The sequence below is a fragment of the Rhinoderma darwinii genome, chromosome 11 (genome assembly GCF_050947455.1).
Source record: "Rhinoderma darwinii isolate aRhiDar2 chromosome 11, aRhiDar2.hap1, whole genome shotgun sequence".
NCBI classification, from domain to species: Eukaryota; Metazoa; Chordata; class Amphibia; order Anura; family Rhinodermatidae; genus Rhinoderma; species Rhinoderma darwinii.
This window is the reverse complement of record NC_134697.1, coordinates 2,735,056-2,749,863: the sequence shown is the minus strand read 5'-3', so window position 1 is coordinate 2,749,863 and position 14,808 is coordinate 2,735,056. Positions and strand designations below refer to the sequence as shown.

General features: G+C 43.6%; 1 protein-coding gene across 1 annotated transcript in view; it reads left to right on the top strand.

Annotated features, from left to right (window-relative positions):
• The window catches only part of ATRNL1 (attractin like 1), a gene marked incomplete at its 5' end in the record, with an annotated part of 491,004 nt that overhangs the window by 208,611 nt on the left and 267,585 nt on the right, over positions 1–14,808 (top strand). The window contains one exon of the mRNA XM_075842684.1: positions 14,016–14,077. Coding sequence (XP_075698799.1) covers positions 14,016–14,077 — 62 coding nt within the window. The remainder of the gene's footprint in view (positions 1–14,015; positions 14,078–14,808) is intronic.

Below are 14,808 nucleotides of genomic sequence, written 5' to 3'. Positions count from 1 at the left end.
GTGTGACTGATATCAGCCGCTCCTCTTATATCACTCCAGGACTATTATATCCTCCAGAGACATTACATCATATGTGACTGATATCAGCCGCTCCTCTTATAACACTCCAGCACTATTATATCCTCCAGAGACATTACATCATATGTGACTGATATCAGCCGCTCCTCTTATATCACTCCAGCACTATTATATCCTCCAGAGACATTACATCATATGTGACTGATATCAGCCGCTCCTCTTATATCACTCCAGCACTATTATATCCTCCAGAGACATTACATCATATGTGATTGATATCAGCCGCTCCTCTTATATCACTCCAGCACTATTATATCCTCCAGAGACATTACATCATATATGTGACTGATATCAGCCGCTCCTCTTATATCACTCCAGGACTATTATATCCTCCAGAGACATTACATCATATGTGACTGATATCAGCCGCACCTCTTATATCACTCCAGGACTATTATATCCCCCAGAGACATTACATCATATGTGACCGATATCAGCCGCTCCTCTTATATCACTCCAGCACTATTATATCCTCCAGAGACATTACATCATATGTGTGACTGATATCAGCCGCTCCTCTTATATCACTCCAGTACTATTATATCCTCCAGACATTACATCATATATGTGACTGATATCAGCCGCTCCTCTTATATCACTCCAGCACTATTATATCCTCCAGAGACATTACATCATATGTGACTGATATCAGCCGCTCCTCTTATATCACTCCAGCACTATTATATCCTCCAGAGACATTACATCATATGTGATTGATATCAGCCGCTCCTCTTATATCACTCCAGCACTATTATATCCTCCAGAGACATTACATCATATGTGTGACTGATATCAGCCGCGCCTCTTATATCACTCCAGGACTATTATATCCTCCAGAGACATTACATCATATATGTGACTGATATCAGCCACTCCTCTTATATCACTCCAGCACTATTATATCCTCCAGAGACATTACATCATATGTGTGACTGATATCAGCCGCTCCTCTTATATCACTCCAGCACTATTATATCCTCCAGAGACATTACATCATATGTGTGACTGATATCAGCCGCGCCTCTTATATCACTCCAGGACTATTATATCCTCCAGAGACATTACATCATATGTGACTGATATCAGCCGCTCCTCTTATATCACTCCAGTACTATTATATCCTCCAGAGACATTACATCATATATGTGACTGATATCAGCCGCTCCTCTTATAACACTCCAGTACTATTATATCCTCCAGAGACATTACATCATATATGTGACTGATATCAGCCGCTCCTCTTATAACACTCCAGTACTATTATATCCTCCAGAGACATTACATCATATGTGTGACTGATATCAGCCGCTCCTCTTATATCACTCCAGTACTATTATATCCTCCAGAGACATTACATCATATATGTGACTGATATCAGCCGCTCCTCTTATATCACTCCAGTACTATTATATCCTCCAGAGACATTACATCATATGTGTGACTGATATCAGCCGCACCTCTTATATCACTCCAGGACTATTATATCCTCCAGAGACATTACATCATATGTGACTGATATCAGCCGCTCCTCTTATATCACTCCAGCACTATTATATACTCCAGAGACATTACATCATATGTGTGACTGATATCAGCCGCTCCTCTTATATCACTCCAGTACTATTATATCCTCCAGACATTACATCATATATGTGACTGATATCAGCCGCTCCTCTTATATCACTCCAGCACTATTATATCCTCCAGAGACATTACATCATATGTGACTGATATCAGCCGCTCCTCTTATATCACTCCAGCACTATTATATCCTCCAGAGACATTACATCATATGTGACTGATATCAGCCGCTCCTCTTATAACACTCCAGTACTATTATATCCTCCAGAGACATTACATCATATGTGACTGATGTCAGCCGCTCCTCTTATATCACTCCAGCACTATTATATCCTCCAGAGACATTACATCATATGTGTGACTGATATCAGCCGCTCCTCTTATAACACTCCAGTACTATTATATCCTCCAGAGACATTACATCATGTGTGATTGATATCAGCCGCTCCTCTTATATCACTCCAGCACTATTATATCCTCCAGAGACATTACATCATATGTGTGACTGATATCAGCCGCTCCTCTTATAACACTCCAGCACTATTATATCCTCCAGAGACATTACATCATATGTGTGACTGATATCAGCCGCTCCTCTTATAACACTCCAGTACTATTATATCCTCCAGAGACATTACATCATATGTGACTGATGTCAGCCGCTCCTCTTATATCACTCCAGCACTATTATATCCTCCAGAGACATTACATCATATGTGATTGATATCAGCCGCTCCTCTTATATCACTCCAGCACTATTATATCCTCCAGAGACATTACATCATATGTGTGACTGATATCAGCCGCTCCTCTTATATCACTCCAGTACTATTATATCCTCCAGACATTACATCATATATGTGACTGATATCAGCCGCTCCTCTTATATCACTCCAGCACTATTATATCCTCCAGAGACATTACATCATATGTGACTGATATCAGCCGCTCCTCTTATATCACTCCAGCACTATTATATCCTCCAGAGACATTACATCATATGTGATTGATATCAGCCGCTCCTCTTATATCACTCCAGCACTATTATATCCTCCAGAGACATTACATCATATGTGTGACTGATATCAGCCGCACCTCTTATATCACTCCAGTACTATTATATCCTCCAGAGACATTACATCATATATGTGACTGATATCAGCCGCACCTCTTATATCACTCCAGGACTATTATATCCTCCAGACATTACATCACACGTGTGACTGATATCAGCCGCTCCTCTTATAACACTCCAGCACTATTATATCCTCCAGAGACATTACATCATATGTGACTGATATCAGCCGCTCCTCTTATATCAATCCAGTACTATTATATCCTCCAGAGACATTACATCATATGTGACTGATATCAGCCGCTCCTCTTATAACACTCCAGTACTATTATATCCTCCAGAGACATTACATCATATGTGTGACTGATATCAGCCGCTCCTCTTATATCACTCCAGTACTATTATATCCTCCAGAGACATTACATCATATGTGTGACTGATATCAGCCGCTCCTCTTATAACACTCCAGTACTATTATATCCTCCAGAGACATTACATCATATATGTGACTGATATCAGCCGCTCCTCTTATAACACTCCAGTACTATTATATCCTCCAGAGACATTACATCATATATGTGACTGATATCAGCCGCTCCTCTTATAACACTCCAGTACTATTATATCCTCCAGAGACATCACATCATATATGTGACTGATATCAGCCGCTCCTCTTATATCACTCCAGTACTATTATATCCTCCAGAGACATTACATCATATATGTGACTGATATCAGCCGCTCCTCTTATATCACTCCAGCACTATTATATCCTCCAGAGACATTACATCATGTGTGACTGATATCAGCCGCTCCTCTTATATCACTCCAGTACTATTATATCCTCCAGAGACATTACATCATATGTGTGACTGATATCAGCCGCTCCTCTTATATCACTCCAGTACTATTATATCCTCCAGAGACATTACATCATATATGTGACTGATATCAGCCGCTCCTCTTATATCACTCCAGCACTATTATATCCTCCAGAGACATTACATCATATGTGTGACTGATATCAGCCGCTCCTCTTATATCACTCCAGTACTATTATATCCTCCAGAGACATTACATCATATATGTGACTGATATCAGCCGCACCTCTTATATCACTCCAGGACTATTATATCCTCCAGACATTACATCACATGTGTGACTGATATCAGCCGCTCCTCTTATAACACTCCAGCACTATTATATCCTCCAGAGACATTACATCATATGTGGACTGATATCAGCCGCTCCTCTTATATCACTCCAGTACTATTATATCCTCCAGAGACATTACATTATATGTGTGACTGATATCAGCCGCTCCTCTTATATCACTCCAGTACTATTATATCCTCCAGAGACATTACATCATATGTGTGACTGATATCAGCCGCTCCTCTTATATCACTCCAGCACTATTATATCCTCCAGAGACATTACATCATATGTGACTGATATCAGCCGCTCCTCTTATATCACTGCTGTACTATTATATCCTCCAGAGATATTACATCATATGTGACTGATATCAGCCGCTCCTCTTATATCACTCCAGTACTATTATATCCTCCAGAGACATTACATCATATGTGACTGATATCAGCCGCTCCTCTTAGATCACTCCAGTACTATTATATCCTCCAGAGACATTACATCATATGTGACTGATATCAGCCGCTCCTCTTATATCACTCCGGCACTATTATATCCTCCAGAGACATTACATCATATGTGTGACTGATATCAGCCGCTCCTCTTATAACACTCCAGTACTATTATATCCTCCAGAGACATTACATCATATGTGACTGATATCAGCCACTCCTCTTATATCACTCCAGCACTATTATATCCTCCAGAGACATTACATCATATATGTGACTGATATCAGCCGCTCCTCTTATATCACTCCAGCACTATTATATCCTCCAGAGACATTACATCATATGTGACTGATATCAGCCGCTCCTCTTATATCACTCCAGCACTATTATATCCTCCAGAGACATTACATCATATGTGTGACTGATATCAGCCGCTCCTCTTATAACACTCCAGCACTATTATATCCTCCAGAGACATTACATCATATGTGTGACTGATATCAGCCTCTCCTCTTATATCACTCCAGTACTATTATATCCTCCAGAGACATTACATCATATGTGACTGATATCAGCCGCTCCTCTTATATCACTCCAGCACTATTATATCCTCCAGAGACATTACATTATATGTGACTGATATCAGCCGCTCCTCTTATAACACTCCAGTACTATTATATCCTCCAGAGACATTACATCATATATGTGACTGATATCAGCCGCTCCTCTTATATCACTCCAGCACTATTATATCCTCCAGAGACATTACATCATATGTGTGACTGATATCAGCCGCTCCTCTTATAACACTCCAGCACTATTATATCCTCCAGAGACATTACATCATATGTGTGACTGATATCAGCCTCTCCTCTTATATCACTCCAGTACTATTATATCCTCCAGAGACATTACATCATATGTGACTGATATCAGCCGCTCCTCTTATAACACTCCAGTACTATTATATCCTCCAGAGACATTACATCATATGTGACTGATGTCAGCCGCTCCTCTTATATCACTCCAGCACTATTATATCCTCCAGAGACATTACATCATATGTGATTGATATCAGCCGCTCCTCTTATATCACTCCAGCACTATTATATCCTCCAGAGACATTACATCATATGTGTGACTGATATCAGCCGCTCCTCTTATAACACTCCAGCACTATTATATCCTCCAGAGACATTACATCATATGTGTGACTGATATCAGCCGCTCCTCTTATAACACTCCAGTACTATTATATCCTCCAGAGACATTACATCATATGTGACTGATGTCAGCCGCTCCTCTTATATCACTCCAGCACTATTATATCCTCCAGAGACATTACATCATATGTGATTGATATCAGCCGCTCCTCTTATATCACTCCAGCACTATTATATCCTCCAGAGACATTACATCATATGTGTGACTGATATCAGCCGCACCTCTTATATCACTCCAGGACTATTATATCCTCCAGAGACATTACATCATATGTGACTGATATCAGCCGCTCCTCTTATATCACTCCAGAACTATTATATCCTCCAGAGACATTACATCATATGTGTGACTGATATCAGCCGCTCCTCTTATATCACTCCAGTACTATTATATCCTCCAGACATTACATCATATATGTGACTGATATCAGCCGCTCCTCTTATATCACTCCAGCACTATTATATCCTCCAGAGACATTACATCATATGTGTGACTGATATCAGCCGCACCTCTTATATCACTCCAGTACTATTATATCCTCCAGAGACATTACATCATATATGTGACTGATATCAGCCGCACCTCTTATATCACTCCAGGACTATTATATCCTCCAGACATTACATCACACGTGTGACTGATATCAGCCGCTCCTCTTATAACACTCCAGCACTATTATATCCTCCAGAGACATTACATCATATGTGACTGATATCAGCCGCTCCTCTTATATCACTCCAGTACTATTATATCCTCCAGAGACATTACATCATATGTGACTGATATCAGCCGCTCCTCTTATAACACTCCAGTACTATTATATCCTCCAGAGACATTACATCATATGTGTGACTGATATCAGCCGCTCCTCTTATATCACTCCAGTACTATTATATCCTCCAGAGACATTACATCATATGTGTGACTGATATCAGCCGCTCCTCTTATAACACTCCAGTACTATTATATCCTCCAGAGACATTACATCATATATGTGACTGATATCAGCCGCTCCTCTTATAACACTCCAGTACTATTATATCCTCCAGAGACATTACATCATATATGTGACTGATATCAGCCGCTCCTCTTATATCACTCCAGCACTATTATATCCTCCAGAGACATTACATCATGTGTGACTGATATCAGCCGCTCCTCTTATATCACTCCAGTACTATTATATCCTCCAGAGACATTACATCATATATGTGACTGATATCAGCCGCTCCTCTTATATCACTCCAGCACTATTATATCCTCCAGAGACATTACATCATATGTGTGACTGATATCAGCCGCTCCTCTTATATCACTCCAGTACTATTATATCCTCCAGAGACATTACATCATATATGTGACTGATATCAGCCGCACCTCTTATATCACTCCAGGACTATTATATCCTCCAGACATTACATCACATGTGACTGATATCAGCCGCTCCTCTTATATCACTCCAGTACTATTATATCCTCCAGAGACATTACATCATATGTGTGACTGATATCAGCCGCTCCTCTTATATCACTCCAGTACTATTATATCCTCCAGAGACATTACATCATATATGTGACTGATATCAGCCGCTCCTCTTATAACACTCCAGCACTATTATATCCTCCAGAGACATTACATCATATATGTGACTGATATCAGCCGCTCCTCTTATAACACTCCAGTACTATTATATCCTCCAGAGACATTACATCATATGTGTGACTGATATCAGCCGCTCCTCTTATATCACTCCAGGACTATTATATCCTCCAGAGACATTACATCATATGTGACTGATATCAGCCGCTCCTCTTATAACACTCCAGCACTATTATATCCTCCAGAGACATTACATCATATGTGACTGATATCAGCCGCTCCTCTTATATCACTCCAGCACTATTATATCCTCCAGAGACATTACATCATATGTGACTGATATCAGCCGCTCCTCTTATATCACTCCAGTACTATTATATCCTCCAGAGACATTACATCATATGTGACTGATATCAGCCGCTCCTCTTATATCACTCCAGTACTATTATATCCTCCAGAGACATTACATCATATGTGACTGATATCAGCCGCTCCTCTTATATCACTCCGGCACTATTATATCCTCCAGACATTACATCACACGTGTGACTGATATCAGCCGCTCCTCTTATAACACTCCAGCACTATTATATCCTCCAGAGACATTACATCATATGTGACTGATATCAGCCGCTCCTCTTATATCAATCCAGTACTATTATATCCTCCAGAGACATTACATCATATGTGACTGATATCAGCCGCTCCTCTTATAACACTCCAGTACTATTATATCCTCCAGAGACATTACATCATATGTGTGACTGATATCAGCCGCTCCTCTTATATCACTCCAGTACTATTATATCCTCCAGAGACATTACATCATATGTGTGACTGATATCAGCCGCTCCTCTTATAACACTCCAGTACTATTATATCCTCCAGAGACATTACATCATATATGTGACTGATATCAGCCGCTCCTCTTATAACACTCCAGTACTATTATATCCTCCAGAGACATTACATCATATATGTGACTGATATCAGCCGCTCCTCTTATAACACTCCAGTACTATTATATCCTCCAGAGACATCACATCATATATGTGACTGATATCAGCCGCTCCTCTTATATCACTCCAGTACTATTATATCCTCCAGAGACATTACATCATATATGTGACTGATATCAGCCGCTCCTCTTATATCACTCCAGCACTATTATATCCTCCAGAGACATTACATCATGTGTGACTGATATCAGCCGCTCCTCTTATATCACTCCAGTACTATTATATCCTCCAGAGACATTACATCATATGTGTGACTGATATCAGCCGCTCCTCTTATATCACTCCAGTACTATTATATCCTCCAGAGACATTACATCATATATGTGACTGATATCAGCCGCTCCTCTTATATCACTCCAGCACTATTATATCCTCCAGAGACATTACATCATATGTGTGACTGATATCAGCCGCTCCTCTTATATCACTCCAGTACTATTATATCCTCCAGAGACATTACATCATATATGTGACTGATATCAGCCGCACCTCTTATATCACTCCAGGACTATTATATCCTCCAGACATTACATCACATGTGTGACTGATATCAGCCGCTCCTCTTATAACACTCCAGCACTATTATATCCTCCAGAGACATTACATCATATGTGGACTGATATCAGCCGCTCCTCTTATATCACTCCAGTACTATTATATCCTCCAGAGACATTACATTATATGTGTGACTGATATCAGCCGCTCCTCTTATATCACTCCAGTACTATTATATCCTCCAGAGACATTACATCATATGTGTGACTGATATCAGCCGCTCCTCTTATATCACTCCAGCACTATTATATCCTCCAGAGACATTACATCATATGTGACTGATATCAGCCGCTCCTCTTATATCACTCCAGCACTATTATATCCTCCAGAGACATTACATCATATGTGACTGATATCAGCCGCTCCTCTTATATCACTCCAGTACTATTATATCCTCCAGAGACATTACATCATATGTGACTGATATCAGCCGCTCCTCTTATATCACTCCAGTACTATTATATCCTCCAGAGACATTACATCATATGTGACTGATATCAGCCGCTCCTCTTATATCACTCCGGCACTATTATATCCTCCAGAGACATTACATCATATGTGTGACTGATATCAGCCGCTCCTCTTATAACACTCCAGTACTATTATATCCTCCAGAGACATTACATCATATGTGACTGATATCAGCCACTCCTCTTATATCACTCCAGCACTATTATATCCTCCAGAGACATTACATCATATATGTGACTGATATCAGCCGCTCCTCTTATATCACTCCAGCACTATTATATCCTCCAGAGACATTACATCATATGTGACTGATATCAGCCGCTCCTCTTATATCACTCCAGCACTATTATATCCTCCAGAGACATTACATCATATGTGTGACTGATATCAGCCGCTCCTCTTATAACACTCCAGCACTATTATATCCTCCAGAGACATTACATCATATGTGTGACTGATATCAGCCTCTCCTCTTATATCACTCCAGTACTATTATATCCTCCAGAGACATTACATCATATGTGACTGATATCAGCCGCTCCTCTTATATCACTCCAGCACTATTATATCCTCCAGAGACATTACATTATATGTGACTGATATCAGCCGCTCCTCTTATAACACTCCAGTACTATTATATCCTCCAGAGACATTACATCATATATGTGACTGATATCAGCCGCTCCTCTTATATCACTCCAGCACTATTATATCCTCCAGAGACATTACATCATATGTGTGACTGATATCAGCCGCTCCTCTTATAACACTCCAGCACTATTATATCCTCCAGAGACATTACATCATATGTGTGACTGATATCAGCCTCTCCTCTTATATCACTCCAGTACTATTATATCCTCCAGAGACATTACATCATATGTGACTGATATCAGCCGCTCCTCTTATAACACTCCAGTACTATTATATCCTCCAGAGACATTACATCATATGTGACTGATATCAGCCGCTCCTCTTATATCACTCCAGCACTATTATATCCTCCAGAGACATTACATCATATGTGACTGATATCAACCGCTCCTGTTATATCACTCCAGTACTATTATATCCTCCAGAGACATTACATCATATGTGACTGATATCAGCCGCTCCTCTTATATCACTCCAGTACTATTATATCCTCCAGATACATTACATCATATGTGACTGATATCAGCCGCTCCTCTTATATCCTCCAGTACTATTATATCCTCCAGAGACATTACATCATATGTGACTGATATCAGCCGCTCCTCTTATATCACTCCAGTACTATTATATCCTCCAGAGACATTACATCATATGTGTGACTGATATCAGCCGCTCCTCTTATATCACTCCAGTACTATTATATCCTCCAGAGACATTACATCATATGTGACTGATATCAGCCGCTCCTCTTATATCACTCCAGTACTATTATATCCTCCAGAGACATTACATCATATGTGTGACGGATATCAGCCGCTCCTCTTATATCACTCCAGTACTATTATATCCTCCAGAGACATTACATCATATGTGACTGATATCAGCCGCTCCTCTTATATCACTCCAGTACTATTATATCCTCCAGAGACATTACATCATATGTGACTGATATCAGCCGCTCCTCTTATATCACTCCAGTACTATTATATCCTCCAGAGACATTACATCATATGTGACTGATATCAGCCGCTCCTCTTATAACACTCCACTACTATTATATCCTCCAGAGACATTACATCATATGTGACTGATATCAGCCGCTCCTCTTATAACACTCCAGCACTCCTGTGAGGTCTGGCCTTCGGGGTTACTGTCCTTGTACTATATATATATATATTGTGTCTCCGCTCCTCAGTGCTGCCCCCAGTGACCCCTTTATTACACTTTGTGCTCGTGTCAATGTATCAGAGCAGATAAGGCGTGACATTGGTTTCTGTACATGCAGGTAACATTTGCGCAGCCGTTTCCTCGCTGTCCGTTCTCACCGTTATTTACGCGATTTCCAATTAGTCTCAGATGAGGTGAAATTGTTTCCGGATTCCTGAACGGCGATGAAATAGCGCGAGCACTAACGACCTGCGAATATACAAAACCAGCGCATGATATGAAGCGTGGGAGGATGACAGTCAGCAGGGGCCCCTGGGGCCACGGTACCTAACGGGAATCAGGAGGGGGCGGCCTCTTAGGAGCCTTCAACGTGACGCAGGGTGTTCTTGAGAGCACAGCGCCAATTCTAAGCAGCACTGCAGGGGTTAAATCTTTATATAATCTTTAGAATAAGGGTCTGTTCACACCACCTATTTTCAGCCCATAAACGTCCCTGAAATGCGTGGGCTGAACATGCGGGGGCTGAACATGCGGGGGCTGAACTTGCGGGGGCTGAACATGCGGGGGCTGAACGCCTCCAAACATCTGCCCATTGATTTCAATGGAAAAACGGCGTTCCGTTCCTACAGGGCGTTTTTTTACGCGAATGTTTGTAAAAATGGCCACATAAAAAGGAGTGCGTGTCGCTTTTTGAGCCCTTTTTCTTTGATTTAATACAGAAACGGCTCCAAAAACGTCCGTAAAAAATGGCGGAAAAATCGATTGATGCGAAAAAAACGGCTGAAAATCATGTTTTCCCTTGAAAAGCTCCGTATTTTTGGCGGCTTTTTGTTGAGCGTGTGAACAGAGCCTGAGACTTCTCCATTTTTCTGCTTCCATCCTCAACCGAGTGATCTCCTGCCCCACCCCCACCACTTTTCGGGTGCCATTGTAACCAGCTCATTAGTGTTATTCACTTCACCTGGCAGAGGTTTTATGTTATGGCTGATCGTTAATTGTCCACTGTAATCACTACATCTTCTACAATGCAGCACAGCAGAGCGTGGCGGTGTTATGGAGACATGACAAGCTGCTTCAAATTCTTTATATTTTGTCTTATACTCCAGTGACTCCCAGAGCTGCACTCACAATTCTGATAGTCTGCTAATGTCTCCCTTCGTCCTCCTGCTGGTTCAGGGTCTGCAATGTTGGAGATATTTCGGGCGCAGTCACACGAGGCAGATTTCACTGCAATCACATGACTGGAAGTATTTTTTTATAAATTTCTGCAGCAAAACCTGACGTGTGTGACTGCGCCCTTATACCGAAGTCCGATACTCGTCTTACTAAAAGCAATGTAAACGATTGCTTTGCATTATGGGAGCTCAGCCAAGTTGTCACGGATGCGTCTGTCAGCCACGTCAATTTTGGATTTGGAGTGGTAGACAGAAGAATTGTAAATTCAGCTAATATCAGATGAGTGTTTGCAGCTCTATATGTGACTGGAGTATAAGATGACGTAATAGAGGAATTTTGAATGCAGCTCTGGGTGTGACTGGAGAATAAGTGTAATCATACTGATGTTTTCATTGTGTCCGTCTCAGCGCCGGGTCGTCCTGGACTCCGTGTCATTACGGTGGTTTGGCCGCCGTGTCCCAATGATTGAGGTCGCGGCTCCTCCGGTTGTTCGGCCGCCGTGTCCCTGTGATTGAGGTCGCGGCTCCTCCGGTGGTTCGGCCGCCGTGTCCCGGTGATTGAGGTAGCGGCTCTTCCGGTGGTTCGGCCGCCGTGTCCCGGTGATTGAGGTCGCGGCTCCTCCGGTGGTTCGGCCGCCGTGTCCCGGGGATTGAGGTCGCGGCTCCTCCGGTCGTTCGGCCGCCGTGTTCCGGGGATTGAGGTCGCGGCTCCTCCGGTCGTTCGGTCGCCGTGTCCCGGTGATTGAGGTCGCTGCTCCTCCGGTCGTTCGGCCGCCGTGTCCCGGGGATTGAGGTCGCGGCTCCTCCGGTCGTTCGGCCGCCGTGTTCCGGGGATTGAGGTCGCGGCTCCTCCGGTCGTTCGGCCGCCGTGTCCCGGTGATTGAGGTCGCGGCTCCTCCGGTTGTTCGGCCGCCGTGTCCCGGTGATTGAGGTCGCGGCTCCTCCGGTTGTTCGGCCGCCGTGTCCCGGGGATTGAGGTTGCGGCTCCTCCGGTCGTTCGGCCGCCGTTTCCCGGTGATTGAGGTCGCGGCTCCTCCGGTTGTTCGGCCGCCGTGTCCCGGTGATTGAGGTCGCGGCTCCTCCGGTTGTTCGGCCGCCGTGTCCCGGTGATTGAGGTCGCGGCTCCTCCGGTTGTTCGGCCGCCGTGTCCCGGGGATTGAGGTCGCGGCTCCTCCGGTCGTTCGGCCGCCGTGTCCCGGTGATTGAGGTCGCGGCTCCTCCGGTTGTTCGGCCGCCGTGTCCCGGTGATTGAGGTCGAGGCTCCTCCGGTGGTTCGGCCGCCGTGTCCCGGTGATTGAGGTCGCGGCTCCTCCGGTGGTTCGGCCGCCGTGTCCCGGTGATTGAGGTCGCGGCTCCTCCGGTGGTTCGGCCGCCGTGTCCCGGTGATTGAGGTCGAGGCTCCTCCGGTCGTTCGGCCGCCGTGTCCCGGTGATTGAGGTCGCGGCTCCTCCGGTCGTTCGGCCGCCGTGTCCCGGTGATTGAGGTCGCGGCTCCTCCGGTCGTTTCACTTCTGTTGTACATGGAGAAATAATTCGGAGTCTTTCCGCTGTTTTTGGCTTTGTGCTCGGAGATGTTTCTCTCTGAAGGTTACGTTTGTCGGCTCGTGACCTCGCCTGTCAGGTGGAGCGTGTCCGGGGGTCCCGCTTATGTTCTGCTCCGTGCGGGTGAGCCGGGCCCCGCAGAGAAACGGAAGGTCAGAGGAAAAGTCCCGGTTTTCACCTCCAGAATCACTAAAAATCAAAAAGTAGGGAGGAAAATGTTTGTGTGCCGGTGCGGGGTGCGAGGGGTTAACGCTTCTCTTTTTGTCTTTCAGATCGCGTTCTCCCAGCACAACACCATCATGGACCTGGTGCAGTTCTTTGTCACTTTCTTCAGGTACGAGTATACCGAGTCCAAATCTCAGGTAAAGCGGAGTGACAACCAATATGGCCGCCAGAGGGGGCATCACCCAACTTTCCAAGACTCCTGAGAAGCAAGTCCGCCTAGTTTAGCAGTGATCCCCCCCTCCTTGTCTGAATCTTGGAAATACGGAGCAGATGCGCCATAAAAACTGTAGGAAAGCTGATCAGACCGGTAGATGTAATGGCGTCCATACTGGTTGTCACCCAGCTTTCCCAGGAACGGATATATCTAAGCTGTATATGACCCCGGTTACATGGACTATGGACCCGTCACGATCACACCTGTAGGATTGGACTGTGAGTAAAACCGTGAAGGGCGCGGCGACAAATCAATGGGAATTGTCAGAATAAATACGGAAATAACAGAGAGGGAAACTGGTAAGATTTTATTCACACAGTGCAGTTTTGGTGCAGTTTTGGTGCAGTTTTTGAAGCCACGTTCAGGAGGGGATCGGGGAGGAGGAGGTAAATAGGAAAGATTCAATTATTTTTTTAATCCACTCCTGACTGAGGCTTCAAAAACTGCACCGTGTGAATTTACCCTAAGGCTATGGTCACACACCCCAAAAAACGGCTGAAAATACGGGGGCTGAGCGCCCCCAAACATCTGCTCATTGATTTCAATGGGAAAAACGGTGTTCCGTTCCCATGGGGCGTTTTTTACGCGGTCGTTTTTTAAAAGCGGTGCATAAAAAAACACCCCGT